Source organism: Crocodylus siamensis, chromosome 15, assembly GCF_052110815.1.
Source record: "Crocodylus siamensis isolate JL-2025a chromosome 15, ASM5211081v1, whole genome shotgun sequence".
Lineage (NCBI taxonomy): Eukaryota > Metazoa > Chordata > Crocodylia > Crocodylidae > Crocodylus > Crocodylus siamensis.
The window spans coordinates 35,596,917-35,615,092 of NC_143409.1; the positions used below are offsets into that span (position 1 = coordinate 35,596,917).

Below are 18,176 nucleotides of genomic sequence, written 5' to 3' on the forward strand. Positions count from 1 at the left end.
ACAGTGACCCAATTTATTCAGTTTCAACAAAAATAAAGCATTGGCTATGAAAATATTTGAAAATTCTTTATAAGAAGAACATACTTAGTAACTGGTCTCCTTCCATTGTCAGCATCACACAAAAATGTCAAAGCAAGCAGTTCTGTTTAAAGAATGCTTAGTGCTAGAGAAAGGTGAGGGACTAGGTGTAGAAACAGCTGTTGTCTTTGTACTGCCTAAAAAATTTCAGGACAGCACGAAGTGACAGCATATAGATGTCTAAACCTTTTGTTCCACCACGGTGTGACTGCAAAAAAGGTAGTAATCAATTATGTCACTTTATTGCAGTAAACATCTACTTGTTTCATGGTGGGAGAGTGTGGGTATCCAGGACCCAGCAGCATTCTCCTGCCACTGTGGGCAGGTACTTGTTGGGCTTGAGGGGCCCAGTCTTGCATGCCCTGGGAATTCTTGACAGAATCAGGCCCCTCAAGCTCGGAAAGCACCTGCCTAGCATTCCTTGCTACCAGAGATGTGCCCCAGCAATCTGTGGTGCATGTCTGGATACCGGGAACGTTATGGTTCTCCAATTCTAGATACTTGCTCTGGAAATTTCTGGGAACATGCCTCTGCAAATAGATAACTCCACCTTTGCCCACTTCTAAAGGCATATCCCAGGGATCCTGGAGCAGACATGTCTCTGGAAGTAGAGAAAGCCAGGACCCTCTGGTGCAGTTCCAGGGCTGGTTGGAGGCTTCCTGCTTCCACAGACATGTCGCCAGGATCCTGGGAAGCAGTGGAGTTATCTGCTTGCAGAGATGTGTTCCCCAGAAATCTTCAGAAACCCCAGAGATAGCTTGGAAGTGGGGAACATGCCACCCATTGTCCCACAAGATCAATGGGTGGGACAATGGGTGATGCATTTTACCCAACAAAGTGGATCAGCTATACCAGCGCAAATCCCAACAGAGCTGATCTAATTCCTTTGGTGATGTCTATTTCTAGACTGACAGCTCAAAAGATTGATGGTTATTCACAGAACAGGCACATCATGGGTAGTATTACACTGATCTGTGGTGTGTTCCAGTTCTGCTTAGGAGGATAGAATAGAAAGCATGCTACAAATTCAGACTTTACACTGAAACTCAAAAAGGGTGCTCAGTTTTACCTAGACGCAGGTTGATGGTACTGGCTATGAAACGGAGACCTTTCTCCCAAAAAACAGATTAAAACAACCCCCTACATAGTTTTGCATAAGCCTCAAGTAATAATTTGGTCACTTAAGATAAATCACAGATCATAACCAGGGATTCTAGATTTCCATTTGCCATGGAAAACTGTGGAAAAAACATGGATCTACCAAAAGCATGGCAGTGTCTTGCAGTGAGTGGCACCATTTCTGCTCTCTTATTTTTGCTACAATTTTTGCCTCTCAGCCAATAAGCAACAGGGCTAAGGGAAGAGCACTGCTGATTGACTGAGAGGCAAAAACTAGGGCTGTGTGAAATTTCGTCGGCTGTTTTGATTAGAAACTGTTTCGACTCATTTCAAGCTCGAAACAGCAAAATCAAATCAAATCAAAGGGCTTTGAAACAGCCTTGAAACAAAACGAGGCTAGTCAAAACATTTTGAAAGTTTCAAACATTTCAACTTTTGAAGCAGCCAGCAGTGAGGTGGTGGGAGACAGGGGAGAACCAGGGCTGTGCTTCCAGCAGCAGCCGGGAGCGCAGCCCTGGCTCTCCCTGTCTCCCACCGCCGGGCTGTGGGAAGCCAATCACAGCACAGGGGAAGGGAAGTGAGCCCGGACTCAGTTCCCCTCCCAAGCGCTGTGATCGGGCTGGGGAAAGGAACTGAGCCCAATCACTCAGTTCCCCTTCCCAGCCCTACAATCAGGCTGGGGATGGGAAGTCAGCCCATCCCCAGCCCAATCTAGTGCGATGGTTAGGCTGAGTTCATTTCCCCAGCCCAAGCATGGGGCTGGGGTTGGGAACTCAGCCCAGCTGGGCTGAGTTCCTTTCCCCAGCCTGATGGTCAGGCAAAACATTGAAACAATGTTGAAACAGCCTCACTATTTTGATGAAGCAAAACTATAAGAAAAAAACTAAGAAGCAAAAAAATAGCTGTTTCGACTCAAAATGAAATTCGAAAGAAAATACTGTTCTGTCCAAACCTCAAAACTGAAGTCAAAATGGAACAGTGCCATTTTGCACAGCCCTAGCAAAAACCACAGAAAAAAATGAGAGAGAGCAGAAATTGCACTACTCTCTGCAGGATGCCACTGTGGCTTTTGGTAGGTCACAGAAAAACATAGATTTTTGCTGTTTAAATGGTGAATTTTTTTGTTTTTTTCCCCACAGAAAACTAGAATTCCTGATCATGACCACTGAAAAAGTTTTCACTGTCAATTCTGCTAATTATAGAAAATCTGTTCTAGTAAACCGTTTCAATAAATTAATTGCTTCTTTCCTGCTACTCATCAGCATCCCCATTCAAGAGACCCATCTTTACAAAAAACACTCGGGGTGTGTCCAGATGACCGTGCATGTGTGATTTGTGGTGCTGCAAACCACACATGCTGCACATGCATGCATTCAGAGCACTGCTAATTTGCAACGCGGCAGTTTTTTTTGATACCAGGAGATCCTGATGTAAAAAAAAGCGCACCAGAAAAAACAACCATGTAAAAAAACACTTGTGCCACTCAAAACCAGACCCTGGCCAGCTGCCCAAGGAGGCCCCCGGAATTCCAGATAAGGCTGCTGGCCCCAGCCTCCCCTACCCCACCTGGAGTAACTTGCCTTGCACCAGAGCACATGTGCAGGATCTTTTCCTGGGAACAACTAGCAGCAGCACATATTTGTGCTGCTGCTATTTGTCCCTAGGGAAGCACACATTCCTGCTCATTGGGATGTACCCTTGGGTTCTGGCCAACCTTCTGGAGACTTTATACATGCAAACGGATCTGTAACCAGCAGTAGGAAAGATGTGGATGTTCAAAACTGTATCACCTCTAGGACATCTGCAGTTGTTTATTATGATCATTATCATTATTGGATGGCTGCAAGTGTGCAAAATGTTTTTGAGAGAAACAAATATCGCTGTCCTTGACTCAAAACACTTCCCATTGAAGTATGGTCCCACAGAAGTTTGGAGTCAGCTTAAGAGAAACTGCCCTCCTTTGATGCCTGACCTGCCATTCTAGCTCCACCACTTTGTGAACAAGAAGGATGGGGAGTGACTAAGATAAAGCAAGATGAAGTCCCTCCTCTTTCTCTTTCTAATAAAAAAGAAAAAGCATCTTTTAAAACTATGACCCCACCTCCAAAAGTAAAGAACAACAACAGTAAGCTCACCTTGTGTGCTGAAGCCTGCTGTCGTGTTTCTCTCCCCCAGGCTAGATTCGGACGCTTGTGGATCTGTCCCAGTCACCTGAAATTATTTAATAGAACAGTGCATCAATCTGCAGACTACTTGCCTAACAAGCACAGAGCTAAAGTACACTGCTGTAGATCCAACACCTCCATCTAGTAATGTGAAACAGCCATTTGTATAAGTTGCTGTTAAAATCAATAGAAAATAATTTACAATGACTTTGGGTCAGCAGTAGATGCAGGGTAAAGGAACAAGCAAAGAGCAATTGTTGGATTTTCCAGAATCTACAAGCCAGATTTATCTTGGGTTCTGGCTAACATTATAAAGCTAAATGACTGCACTGCTTAAAACTAATGGCCCTATTACACCAAGTCTCTTTCCTTAGTAGCCTGTATTTTCCCTATTCTGCTTGCCTTTATAGTTGAGTTTATGACAGGGACATAGCATTATGTCCCCATAAACGTGGTAAGAAACCCACAGACAGGCCTTAAAAGTACAAATGCAGAGCATACTTCCTGATCAATGTTGGCTGTGACATTGACACCTGGTGTTATCCTGAGCTGTTCATCCTCTACCTCCATCAATGCCAGCATCCCTATTAGGTGTGCTAAGGTGGCTGACAGGGGGTGCTCTGCAGCCTTTGACAGCTGCAGAAGGGAGACCATTCTGAGATCTCGTTCTTTTGCTGAAGTGGTGCGGATTTATGTGGGAAATGTGTCTAGTTCTTGAGAATTAGACAAATCAACGCTGGTGTGGGATTTGTGGGAGAACAGAACCAACTCTGGACCTTAGATCTACATTCTCAGATAAGATGCTGTTTCTTGCCAAGGATAATATCAAACGATGCAATAACAGCAGACAGAGCTAAGCAACAGTAGCATGGGCAAGGCACATGATAGGGAATCTTGAGTTTCAGCTTTTCATTTTTGGATGGACGCTGACTAGCATTTCCTGCTTCTCCTTAATTTATTTCCTTCTGCCCCTCTGCCCTGAACACTAGGACTTGCATCACTTTAAGTCTAATATCTTTACCTCTACCTTTCCCTGGCTCAGAAACCAGTCCTGAAATAAATAAATAAATAAATAAATAAAACAGCTCAAATGTTGCTCAGAAGTCAGAAGTTAATGATCAGCCATTTATGTCCGCACAGGTGTTTAGGCAAACTCCAGGTAATTATATTCTGTCTGTGCTAACAAACTTCTCCAGTTTCATGCAAGCCAGCTGAAGGCACTGTATAAATTGCAGTGCTTCATGGTAATAAGGGAGGAACATTTTTCCCTGAAAACAGATTGTGGGCAGAAGCCTGCAAAAGAATATGCAGTGAAAAACCTGATTTACTTCTAAATGACCAAGGAGAGGTAGGATTAAAAAGCTATCAATTTACTTAAGGCTTGATACAGGGTTTATCACTCCTGATTCAGGTAAATTCCTGCCAGAGGTTTCTCTGCAAAATTGTTAGGAGGGACTGAAGTGCAGAGAAATCATATTAAAGAGGAACATTTACCAAATCTAGACAACTCATTAAAGACTTGACCCAGAGCCTACTAAAATCAGTAGCTTTGGATCAGTTCTTGCTTATTTCTAATCCCTCAGATTTGAACATTTCTGTGAGAAACGGCTGTTGAAAAAGAATGCTGAATAAATGTATAGTACTTATAAATAAAACAAGAATACCAAAATATGCACAAAGACAAGGTCTGGAGGGCACAAGATGGATGTCATCTTAGCAGAAAGCATTACTTCTGCTTCTGTATGGCTGAATTTAACTAGCAGAAGTTCATTACAATAGGTGACAGGGCCTGGAAATAATCATCAATCACCTGTGAGCAAGCTCTTGTGTCAAGGGCTTAATTTGTATTTGGCGCTCTCTAAAATTGAATGTGACATTACTACACTAAAGCTATTAAGAAAAGAGCTTTCATTCCATGTGCGTTTTAAATTATAATATATATCTTACGCAGAAGGAAGCAAGAGGCAAAGGGTTCTGCTGTACAGTTTGACTTTAAAAAGTGATTTTTCTTTTAAAGAAAAGGTTTTGTGAATAAAAGCATCTACATGAAAAATGGTACCAGAAATAGTAGAGCAGATAGCTGATGTGCTGGGATGATGCAGAATAAACCAACAGTTAAAATGATAGGGTGTGCTCTTGATATGATCTGCTTATGTTTTATCCTCAAAATCCTATCTTCTCTGCATATAGAAATAGAAGATCTCATTTGCTGTGTGAGGATGAGTATTAATATGATGGCTCAAAACTATCATCCATAGGGAGTGACCCTTGAGCCTTCACCTCTAAGGTCCCAATCCAGCAGAGCATTTATATTCATGTTTAACTTTAAATCAGGCCTAGAAATCAAGGATTTTACTGCTTATTCTAAAATGACAGCATCCATCAGTAGCAGCACTAAGAGTTTTGCAACCCCCAACATGGCCCAGTCATCAGATGAGGACACAAAATAATACAGAACTTGCAGGTTACAAAAACTTGCTTTTTAAATGGCTGTTTTGAAAGCACAGGAACCAAGAGAACTTTCTCCTGGATATAAACTCTTGGCAACATAAATTATAGATGTTAAAGAAAAATCTGTGAGCCTATGAGATATTCTCTCAGAAGCAACAGATGATCCTCAAACGTCCTTCATAAATTAAACACAATATTTAAGTTGAAGTAGAAAGAATATTATGTCTAAAATTACATAACTATTATTTGCATTGGTTTTCAATCCTTATATTACTGGAGAAATCCTTTTTACGCTTTAAAGGCTTTCTAAGTAGGATTTGTTCGTGTTGTAGATCATTTATAAAAAAATCCACTGAATGTCCATGCAAAAATGTTTAATGGCCTTATAAATTCTACTCAGTGCAGTACACTGCAGTTTGTATTGTATCTGTAAAATGACTTGCATGCTTGAATAAGGCTGTTACTCTGATCAAAATAAATCTGAGCTAGACAAAGAGTAGGTACTGACTTTGAACTTCTGGGCTAAAAAATACCATTATATTGCATGTAGGTGTATGCAGTGCTAATTACAGATGCTAGAAAGGCAATTCTAAGAAAAAACTTTGAGAATACCGACAAAAAGGCCTGTCATTCACTAGATCCCTTTTTCTGAAAGGGCCTGTGATACGATTTCATAGATAGCAGCGATATAAAGATGAGGTCTTTTCCTGGTTAGCCCCTAATCACAGAAAAAAAGTGTGCGGTATCAGATTGGTAAGCTATTTCTAACTTCTTGTTCAAAGCACCTTCTTGGACTCAGACACTAGATTTTTCGTACCAGTGCTCATCTCCAGCCTGTTGAACATTTCTCTTGTATTATGACATGTAGTCAGGATGGAGCTTGTACGGAGCATATTCTAGAAACCTGATATAGTTCAGCCATGGCAAGCAGGTTAAAATCAATATTTCCACTGGTGCATCGGATTGGCTGCTAATGCTGACCTCTGTGCAGAATACAGATCGGGGCAGGCAATTATTTCAGCTGGAGGGGCATCTAACGAGTTTTGGTGAGCTATCAAGAACTGTAAGGGCAGCCCTACTACTTGACAAGTGCCCTGCTCCCTGGTCAACATCTTGGGACTGGAAGTCCTACCCCATAACCCCTGAACTTTGCCACTGGTAGTCCCTCCCTCTGCCCCCAGAAATATTCCTTTTGGGAAGGGGCTTTGACATCTTGGAACCAGAAAAAAACAACAAATTACATATCAAAAATATTAAAATCAAACATCCACAATAACATATTTTAAATTTGTTTTAAATATATATTTTTCTCCTCAGTTGTGTGCATTTGTGCTGTGTGTATAGAGATGATTTCATAATAGCTCAAAATGAAGTCTTAGTCTTGTATATTGGGGGAAGTGTGGGAGGGTATGGGTGGGTGTGGCTGTGGGGGTATGAGGTTTGTAGGGGCTGCGGGTGTATGGATGTGTGTATGTGGGAGAGGGTGTGGAGATATGTGTGGATGTGGGTGGGTTAAGATGGGGGTTTGTGAGGCTGTGTGGATATGTGTGTGACTTTGGAGTTTGTGGGGGGCTGTGGGGTGTGTGAAAGGGGAGGGTGGTGGGGTGAATGTGGTGGGGTGTGTGCATGTAGGAGTGTGGCTCCCCCCAGAGGTACGTGGGTGTATGTGAGAGATGTGGAGGTATGGCTGGGTGAGGTGTTTGTGGGGTGCTTGCTTGTGTGTAGGGGAGTGTGTGGCTGCAGGGTTTGTGGGGGAGGTTTTGAGAGTATGTGAGGTATGCATGGGAGCTCCCCGTGTGCAACTCCCTGAGCCGGTCAGCACCTGCCATTGCCCCTGCCCTGCAACAGCCTGGAGCCCAGAGCCCACGCTCCACCACAAGCAGTGCACAACCCCATTCCTGCCCTGTGCCTGCTCCACACCACCTGCTTGGCACATCTTGCAGCCTCCAGGGCATGCAGTGGGGCTGCAGTGGTTCCATGACAGGACTGCCTTTCTAGGCAGCCCATACAGTGGCAGATCCTTCTGGCTACCACCACCATTGCCCCCAGCTATGCAGTACCACTGGGGACCCTGCACCACACAACCCTGACCCCATGAGTCCCACACCTCCTTTGGGCTCACCCGTTTGGGCTGAGCAGCAGCGACACTAGGCAAAAACTGTTGCTTGGTGCAGCAAAAAGCAGCCCCTATCCCTCACCGCCGCTGGGCGGTTCTTGCTGCAGCCCCCTGGAGCTCGCACCACACCAGGCTGCCCTGCATGTCTGTCACCGCTGCCTCTGGACTGCCCAGAGTGGTAGTGGTGACAGTGCAGACCAGCTACAGGGCACTCTGGCACAGCGCAGGCTCTAGGCAGCTGCACCAAGAACTGCACCCTCAGGATTAGTAAAACTAATTCTTGTCTTCCAGGTATACATTTTAAATCAGACTAAGTTGTGTATGCTGTGTTATGTTGGGCTGTATCCTAACTTAGGCAAAGATTTTTGATGGTTCCCTGTTGTATGCTTTGCAAATTGCTGTGTTCAGTACTTGCTTGCTTTAGAGAAAGGACTTTTTCCCCATCCCCACTCCTTAGACTGGCAGCCTCCCATCCCCTCTCCCCACTGCTGGTGGCTGGCATCAAATGTGTTGAGCTAGCCCTGGCTAATGCCTGGCCATGCCCTCTCTGCTCCAGCAGGAAGGGGTGAGGACTTTAGAGGGCGTCTCTCTTCCCTACCCTTTGGCAGTAGCTAGCAGGCATGCTCTGGTGTCCCCCAGCTTCTGGCTTGAGCCACTGTAGGCATGTGGCTGCATTTCTTGATTTAACAGAGAATATCTCTTTAGTTATTAATCAGTTTAAGCTGTGAGGCACAGACTAACCTGGAAAGAGTGAATCAATTCAGGCTCAGGCTTTTTGAATGTCTGCCCCTAGCCAGGATGTGCAGAAGCAGAATATAAGAAGAGAGAAATTAGAATACAAAAGACAAAGGAGCAGGGAGGGGTAGAAAGAAGGGAGGGCAGGAGAGGTGGGGAGAGAGAGAGAAGAAGAAAAGGAGAGAAAAGCAAGGAAGCAGTAAACTCATAGGAACAAAGAGGGTCACAAAAGCTAATGCAGGTAATGAAATAAAAATCCATAGTCTTTCTTTAAACTATACTTGACACAGTCCAGTTTGTGGATGATGTCTTTTTCCATAATTTCCCCTTCAAACCATTTCTGTTGTTGTTTGTTTTTTAATTTTTCTGCCTGAAAACAGCACTCCTGAGGTCAACCACGAGTACCCAGGAAAATTGAAGTGTTCTGCCACAGGCTTTAGTGTCTTTCTGCAGCCAATGTTATAACAGTGTTCATTCATTCTTACACAAAGAAATTGCCCTGTCTGTCCACTGTAGATAGGAACGGTGTACTGTAAACAGGTGATGGCATATATAGCATTAGCAGAGTTGCAGGTGAATGAAACTTGGATGTTGTACTCCTTGTTGTTACTGTATTTACTTGACCATAAGACAGCCCTGATTATAAGACAACCCCCCAGTAATTAGATTGTATACTTGGAAAATTTATAAATTTGTTATAATTTTTCAGGTACAGAATCTAATTATTGGAGGCTTGCCTTGAATTTGTCCTCCTCCCACTGCTACAGCAGGGAAAATACACCTGGAAGGGCCAGGTGGCCCCCTTGCCCTCTGCCCACTCCCCACCAGCTTCTTCCCGCTTCAGACTCTGCTTTCCCTGAGAACATGGGAATGAGAGACAAATTTGAAAAAAAAGACTTCAAAATCAATGTGCCTGTAGTAATTGGTGTATAGGCAAATTACTATGGGTACCCACAGACTTAGTTCATCCAGAATTGATGCATTTTACTTTTGAAACTGCAGCACATTTTAGCACAACATAAGCATACTTTTAAGTAGCCTTTTTGTTCTTTTGCTGAAGTGGGGGCTGGTTTAGTTCAATATCTTCATCAATGAGTGAACAATGGGATGGAGTGCACCTCCACAAGGTTGCAAATGACACTAAGCTGGGGGAAGTAGCAGACACACTGGAAGGTAGAGTTAGGATTCAGAGGGTGCATCTACACCAGATGTTTTACTCAAGATTAGAGCAAATTACTGCACAGTAGGAGTCACCATTTACACGTGCAGATGGTTACTGTGAAGTAATTGCAAGTAAATTTGCTACCTGTAAATACTCATAATTACTTACTGTGCCATATGGCCCATGTAAATGGCCGACCAGGAGCAAACTTGCTCCCAGTCAGCCAACCAGCAGTGGCCAGGATATTGCTTTCCGCCCCTTGGAGCTTCCTTGATGCTGGTGCACTGGAGTCCAGGTGGGAACTGTACCCCACAAGTAGGGAGCTCCCAGCCCCCATTCCCCAATTGTGATTGTGGAGCAGGGGCTGGGGAGATCCCACCCAGCTGCAGCTCCGCAATTGCGGAGAGGTGGTGATCGTGGAACTGTGCAGGGAATGGGCTGGGAGCCTCTTCTGTGTTTCAAAAGGGAACTTTGTTAAGAGTTTTAGTCTACTCTGGTGTTGTGCTGTGGTTTCGTTCAGGAGTCGGTAAAACTGCTGGAAAGCTGTCTCTTGGCTTCTTGTATATATGCTGTTGTGTCCCTGACAACAGTGGCACCCCACTTATAAGCCTGTTGTATGACATTCTTCGTCAGGTCTCTCTGAGGAACAATGTCTTGTATTCAAAAGTAGGGGTTGGACTAGATGACCTCCTGAGGTCCCTTCCAACCCTAATTTCCTATGATTCTATGAAGACTTACAAGACATTTGCTGGCATAATTCACCCAGAGATTGGGTCCCTCAATTCTTCTCTGTCTCCATATCCTAACAGATATTGTCCTTGGAAAAGCAGTGTGAAAAGCACCGTTTTCAATGTAATGGAATGAATTATAGTCTCACCAGTCAGCTTGGATAAACAACTCCAAATCGTATTAGAAGCAATCTCTAAAGTTAGTGCAAGCATTTAAATGTTTCTTGGATAGGAATGGAAAATCTAATTTGAAATAATTTGATAAAATTCTATAGACCTTAATCCATGCAAAAATGAACAAAAATCATGTCTTGTGTTCAGTAAAAGGCTTTATGATTATTGCTATTTAATGGGTCTCATCAGTCCTACTGTATCTAAATCTCTGCCATTATTTCCATTGGAATGTCTGCCTTTGAGGGATTTATACATTTGGTCAATTCAATTTGTATTGTGCTGTACTCTTGGCTCATTTTCTATGACAACCCTTTGCTATTCCTACATACCCTCACAGACTTTGAATTTTTATTGACTTTGGATCCAAAAGGAGCACAAATTTGGGCCACTGCTTTTAACAGAACTATATGGAGCACAGAAGTGCTATACAAGTTTCGCCTCTGCCCATGCACTTCACTTCTGCTCTTCAACATCTGTTGTCATCTTGGTCCTGAGCTCACCTGACAAGAACGGGTCAGGGACACAGTGCATAAAGAACCCAGTAGGAGATTTTAATAATCATTGTTACTTAATAATTTAAAGTCACCATTCCCATACTCACTTGAGCCCAGAGCCAATATCGAAACTGAGGTGTCCAGAGATGATTGGACAGTGCATTAACACTGACTCATCTCTCAGAAAAGGCTTTTGAGCAACTTGGCCTATGAACTGGGGTTTCGTTTTGCTACTTTAATCTTCTACCCAGATAAATTAAGTTTCTTTTTATCATCCATGGGTGCTGGCATGCTGCTGTGGTAGCTATTTCTGTGCAAACTGCAATCTGCAATAATTGTCAGACTGCAGGGAGTAATGCGCTGGCCTCTTTCTATTTTAATATATGGAGACTCTATTTGCATAACCTCCATTTGTGTGGCTTAAAAATACTCATCTCAGAACAAATTTTCCCTTTTTACTGAATACGTTTTAAATTGGCTTTGCCATTTTTTAAATTTAGAGACAAGACACAAATATAAGAACATCATGAAACACTCCAGGGCCTTCAGATATATTTGCATTGCTGCAAAGAATGCAGGACTGAATTTCAGTAAGTAGCATTTTATAAAGGAGACAGTGTGGACACTTCAACTTTGCTCTGCAGCAAAGAACTTCACTTCCAAGCAGTTTAAACTGACTCATTCTACTGCAGGGGAGTAAATCAGAGGCACAACATTTGGACTGTTGCTGCCTTCTCTAAGGTAGAAGTGAATTATGTAAGGCAGAGGCTGCTTTATGAGTTAGGGATTGTAGTGTGGTTCTTTTCACCCATATTATCTTTCTGCCTGGTGCCATGGATCCTACCATTGTCTGCTTTCTCTGGGCACTTAGTTGCCTTGATAACCTTCCCTGCACAGGGAGAGCAGGTATGCTTTTTAATCTAATGTTTCACAATACACTGTTTCCCCTGAGTCAGAAATATCTCAAGTGATTTGTTCTCTCATACAGCCTCCTCAGTCAGCCATTGTATAGATAGGTACTTATGTGAACCATCTGTCCACTTACAGCTCTGCAAATGCACAAATAAATCTGAATGAGGAATAGTCAGTGTACTCCATTCATCAGCCTTCCTTGGGATTTTATTGAATCCAGGAGGAAATTAAAGATTCTTGAAGCAATTAAATATAGGCATGAAGCTGTTGTTATACTCTGGCAGCTGATCACACTGTAATGGTGATAGCCTGACTGGGTTTGGAATTGCATGGTAGGGAATAAAAGGTAGAATATAAAACTGAAAACTTTAAGCGTGAGATGTTCTGGATCTTTTGATAAAGCTCATAATGGAATTGTTAAGGACTCTACAGAATATTCTTATTGCTATAATACATCAGGAGCTACTGAAAATAATAACATCCAAAAGCTGAAGCAACAGCAAAATTACAAAGGAGCATAGATTCTACTTGTGGCTATCTTACAGAACACATGTCCCTATTTCTTTCCATTCATTATATTGCTGTGTATGTATACTTCCTTACCACTTAATGTAACAGATTCAGGAACCTGTTCCAAATAGTCTGTTGCCAGCTTGGAGTCTGTTCCTGGAATGTTACATGTTACAACTGGCAGAGTGTTACTTTTGACATAGGACATAAGTCTTTCTGCCAAGACCTGGGCATTTCATTGACAAAAATCCTTGCCATCAAAGAATATGCCAATGCTTGTCCAGAATATAATTTAAAAGCTGACGCCAACTGGCAATTGAAAGTGTTTTGGGTTTTTTTAAAGATTTTTTCTTATGTGATTTAGGGTTCTCTGCAGCATTTGCAGGATTACAATTCAAAGTTCTACATCAAATTTTATGAAGAAAATTGTATTCAGCTAAGCACAGATCCCAGGACATTAACTGTGCATCTAATGGGTTTGCATGGCATAGATGCACATGCAGTGTTGCATTTTGTAACAGATCTTATTACTTTCTTAAATAGCAGATCTCATTTTCTACTGTACTGGTCTCACAGCTAGGGCACATTAAAGAAAAGTGGGCAATGCGGTCATCACCTTCTCAGAGCAAAGTTTTTTGTGTGTGTGTTCACACGCATATGTGTGCATAATGAATGACACTAAGTGAAATGCTACTTCTCAGGCATACAAATACAAGTTAGGATAATGCAATGTTACAAGTGAAAGTCACACGTACTGGGAAAGGAAAAAAATCCTTTCTAAGTTAAGGACAGTAGACTGAAAACTATCCATGTGCACAATTCAAATTACATTTTATTTGCACTGTGTGTGCAAGGAACTATTTATTATCTCCTAAATTCTTTTAGCTGCTATTAAAACACTTGGGAAAGAGAATGTATCACTATTCCCTTCCAGTTTTCCTTACCTGACTAGCCGGTGTTTGTCCAATCACTGCCTCATATGGAGGGGGTAGCTCAGTTGGATATAGTATTCCTGGGCTATTAATGTTGACTTCATATAAAGCACTGAAGGGGGAATGAGGAAAGTCCAAATGGAGACTTCTGTTAAAAACAAATGTTAAGTTATCAGGAAATGCATGGAATTTATCTGGAAAACTAACAGCTCCCACAATGGTGGAGAAAAAAGCATCTCTTTAAATTCAGGGCCAACATACAACAAAGCATTCATAGGTACATATAAACACATGACTGGAAGGGACCTCCTGAGTCAGAAAGTCCAGTCTCCCACTGTCACAGGCACCACATCATATAATCTCCTTCATACTCATCACACTCCATCTTGAAAATGGATTTCTTTCACTACTGTATCATGCTAACAATGTGCGCATGCTGTGGAATAGAACCCACTGAAGAGATTCATCAAACGAGTGAAACAAAGCCATAATTCACTAGATTGTTTAAAAACTGTATTTGATTTGTGGACAAATCTAGTCTATCAGCATCAATATCTCTCATATGTTCCACTGCAAGAACATTAAATTACAGGCAATTTCCTGAGAAGATTAAGTCTTACATTTAACTTTTGTGTATAATAGAAACAGTTATGGTGGGGTTACCTGCAAATCTGAATTCCTGTTTTATGATTATACCATGTTATCCTTGTTTTCTCTGAGTTCCCTTCTCCATCTTTGTACACTGGTGCTTATAGAAACAAAGAAACATTGGAAAATGTGACCTAGCACACTTATGAAATGTGTACATCTATGCCTCACATCCCGGGAAGAGACATCTACTATGAAGGAAGAACATTACTGGGTGGCTTGTGTAGTATAATTCAGATTTCTGTGGGTCCAGAACAGTGATAAGGTAACAAGGTCAGGGACAAAGAAATACCTCTGTGCTTCTATCAGGGGAGTGCAGGTATATTCAGGAGGGTAGTAGGGCGGGGGTGGTATTGGTGGTATGAACTCATCAAAATCCAGGGTTTGATGCAGGATAGTTCCATGTGGAGTCATGCAGTCTGGGTTGGTGGAAAGTGACCTCTGTGGCAGAAACTGAAAAGGAAGAAAAGAGGCCAATGGTTTCTTCAGATGGTAGCAATAAAAACAGATAATAGTTAAACTTGACATGAAAATCCTAGTGCCATCAAGAGGGCTACTTCTGGGAGTAAAGTGTTATTCAAGGCTGAGCAAGGATGTTAGAATCCATTCTAAAAGAAGGAGGAAGAAGTTGGTGGAAGTAAAACAAGAACTGAAGGTCTCAGAAGCCAACCAATATATTCATAAATGTTCAGTGGAAAAATTTCTTATTTCCAGAAGGAGAACAAACATTTCAGAATATGCAATGCCACAACCAAAAACAGGAGTTTACTTTATAAGTTAATTTTCTTTGTAAGAGCATGAGATAACGAATGGCATAAGAGCACTGTTCAGAAATAGCGGACACTGGTTTTGCCTGTTTAAACAACTATTTGCACATTTTAATAGCTAGTTTGGAATGTATCAAATTGAAAACTGAAGGGTTGTACTTTTTTTTAAAAATAATCATTATTGCATTTTTCAGTTTAAAGACAAGTAATGCCCTCCATATATTTTATGGAGTGTGAGGTAGACTGTAATATTCATGGCTGATAACATTCAAACAGGCTGTGTACAAGATGGAATCTTGTCCCATAAACACATGTCAAAACAGAGATAAAATGCAACTGCATTGAACTATAAAAAGTAACAATGATGTAAGGTATTCATCAAGGTCCTTAACAGGAAAAGAACTTAACAAAACAATAATATGAAGAAGCACATTCAATAATAATACAGAAAAACTGTAGCCTAATGAGCCTGTTAACAGGTTGATACTATGTCATGATACTGTGGGGACTGTTATGAACATCAAATGGAACCTGGCCTTTCTAACCCTGTTTTATATGTTCTGTGTGGAAAGCAGAACATCAACAACCCGTTAAAACACATAGAAGTATTCTTTGTCCTTTGGGTGAGTCTCTCTGACATATCACTTTTGAGCTAGGGACAGACATTACACATAAACTGGTTTAAGTGATCAGAAACTGGTTTAAACCTGTAACAGAACAGATGTTCAGTGCATGTAAACCAGTTTGAAAATGGCTGAAACTGGTTTGAGATAAACCTGATTGAATATAGTATCAGACTTAACTGATTTGGCTCAAACTGGTTTATGCAATGTCTGTCCCAGATGCTTTGCTGGTTTAAAATAAGCCAGACCCCTCCAGCATCCTGGCATGCTCTCTGGGCTGGGCAGGGCTCTCTGTTCCACAGCAGGGCTGGATCCTCCCCTCTGCTGTCTGGCTGGAGCTCTGGCAGAGACTGCTCCCAGACTTCACCCTGCCCTACCTCCATCTCGCTGCTCAAGCAGGAATCCTCCCTTCCTCCTCACACAGCGCTTATGGTATGCAAGCTAATGCCAAGAGGTGTTTGTGTGCGTCTCCAGTTTCACTGGGATAGGCAGACAGAAAAGTGACTGCTTAGGGCTTTTTGGAGCTAATCATTAGGGCTATATGAAGCTTCAGTAGCCGATTCAATTCAGAGAAGATTCAACCTGATTCGGCGGCTGAATCTCTGAATTTGAATCGAATCAGGAGACCAATTAAAAGGTCCAAATTGAATTGAAAGCCTCTGAATTGATTCAGAAAAGATTCAGCACTGCTTTGGAGATTTGGCCACAGACCAAACAGGCAGCAGCCCTCACCACACTGGACATAGCTGCCTCCAGCTGGTAAGTCTGTTGTGGTGGGCATAAAGGGGAGTGAAGGATCATGGGGAGGGGACAGATCAACGCTCCCACAGTGAGGGAGGGATTGGGGCTGGGATGAGCTGCCCAGCCAGGGTGTGGGGGGGTACAGGACTTGGGGAGTGGGGTGTGGGATGTGGACACAGCAGCACTGAGAGTGGGGGCTATGCCCTGCTCTACTTGCACAGCCTGGTCAAGGGGAGCATGATACAGGCACAGCTTGGTCTGGACAAAATGGGGAAAGAGGCAGCAGATCATAGCCCCCACTCTCAGTGCTGCTGCGCCCACATGCCGCGCCTGCCCCCAGTCCCCACCCCGGCTGGGCAGCTTCTCCCAGCCCCAATCCCTCCCTTGCTGTGGGAGCATTTATTTGCCCCACACACCACGCCCCTTCCCTCCCCCCTCTGTCTACCACAACAGACTTACCAGCTGGAGGCAGCTGTGTCCAGCGTGGTGAGGACTGCTGCCTGTTTCGACTATGGCTAAATCTCCAAAGCGGTGCTGAATTTTCAGATGCTATTTGGCTGAATTGAATCACTGTGCCCCGGAAATGGCTGAATCTGAATCCAAAGTCAATACTTGCTGCTTTGCACAGGCCTACTAATCAACAGGTTAGTCGTTAAGCTGTTTAGGAAGAGTTTGAACTAATGAAGAGAGGCTATTGTTTTGCTGATGAGGTGATAAACACTGTTATCCACACCCTGCTGGCTTGTTTGCCTGTCAGTTTGCTGCAGACAGTATAAAGAAGCAGGAAGGGAGATTGAAAAGCTCTGTATCATCAACAGATGCATGCACTGCACTCTCCCCCCAGCTCCTCCTCCTTGCATCGGAATGCTAGCAGGGCCTGGGGGCTGGCAACACTCCTGCCCCTTGAGCAGCTAGCAGGGAAAAGCCTGGGATGATGCAGGCAGACCTCCCTAATCAGAGGTCCTACTAGGGCCTAGCCATGCGACCCCTCAGCTCAGCACTGTGGAAGGAAGGAAAGGCTGCTCTAGCACCTCCCGGCTTGTAGCCTGAGCCACTGCAGGCATGTGCCTGAATTTCTTCAGTCCAGCAAGAATGTCTGTCCAGTTACAAACCAGTTCAGCCTAGCTAGGTTAGACTACCCTACAAAGATTGAATCAATTCAGGCTCAGGTTTTTTGAATGTCTGTTCCCAGCCTTGTTGGTTTGGTAGATGACTGGGGCTTTAGCTCTTGCCTTTTGAAATTACTGAGCTAAGAAGTCATGCTGAAGGCACACTTCTGCCTTGTTTTGGAACAAGTGAACGCACCAGCTTATATTATTGTCTTGTTGCATTATTAAAATAAAAAACCCACCACTAATACATTTTAAATAAATAACATAACAGGAAATCAAGTCTTTATGTTTGGAAAATTCAACAAATAGAATGGCTTCCATTTTTTGTCTTTCAGAATTTGTAGGTTTGTCTGTCTAGGAAATTCAAGATCTAGTTGGAGATGGTCCTACTTTGAACAGGGGATTGGACTAGATGACCTCCTGAGGTCCCTTCCAACCCTTTCTATGATTCAGAGAAGGTTCAAAACCAATGGGAATTGTCCTCCTACCCAAAAGCACCTACCCAATTATTCTAAACCATAAATAGTCACAGGGAAAAAAGCTCATTAAATTAGTTTGCGTTTCCCCCCTGGGAAATATTATACAATGCAAAGGTGCCTCAAAACATAACAAAAGGAGGAAAAACCATTCTTCCCTAAATTATATTCTTGATTCAAACTCTTGAATAAAAATCCTTATAAAGTTTCTAGAAGAGTAACAGTTTTCATTT

General features: G+C 42.7%; 1 protein-coding gene across 3 annotated transcripts in view; it reads right to left on the reverse strand.

Moving 5' to 3' along the window:
* The window catches only part of ENTREP2 (endosomal transmembrane epsin interactor 2), a 424,211-nt gene that overhangs the window by 14,968 nt on the left and 391,067 nt on the right, over positions 1-18,176 (reverse strand). For all 3 annotated transcript variants that reach the window (XM_090029879.1, XM_090029880.1, XM_090029878.1), the window contains 3 exons: positions 14,517-14,677; positions 13,589-13,724; positions 3,333-3,408 (listed from right to left, as the gene is read on the reverse strand). In XM_090029879.1, coding sequence (XP_089886005.1) covers positions 3,333-3,408; positions 13,589-13,724; positions 14,517-14,677 — 373 coding nt within the window. The remainder of the gene's footprint in view (positions 1-3,332; positions 3,409-13,588; positions 13,725-14,516; positions 14,678-18,176) is intronic.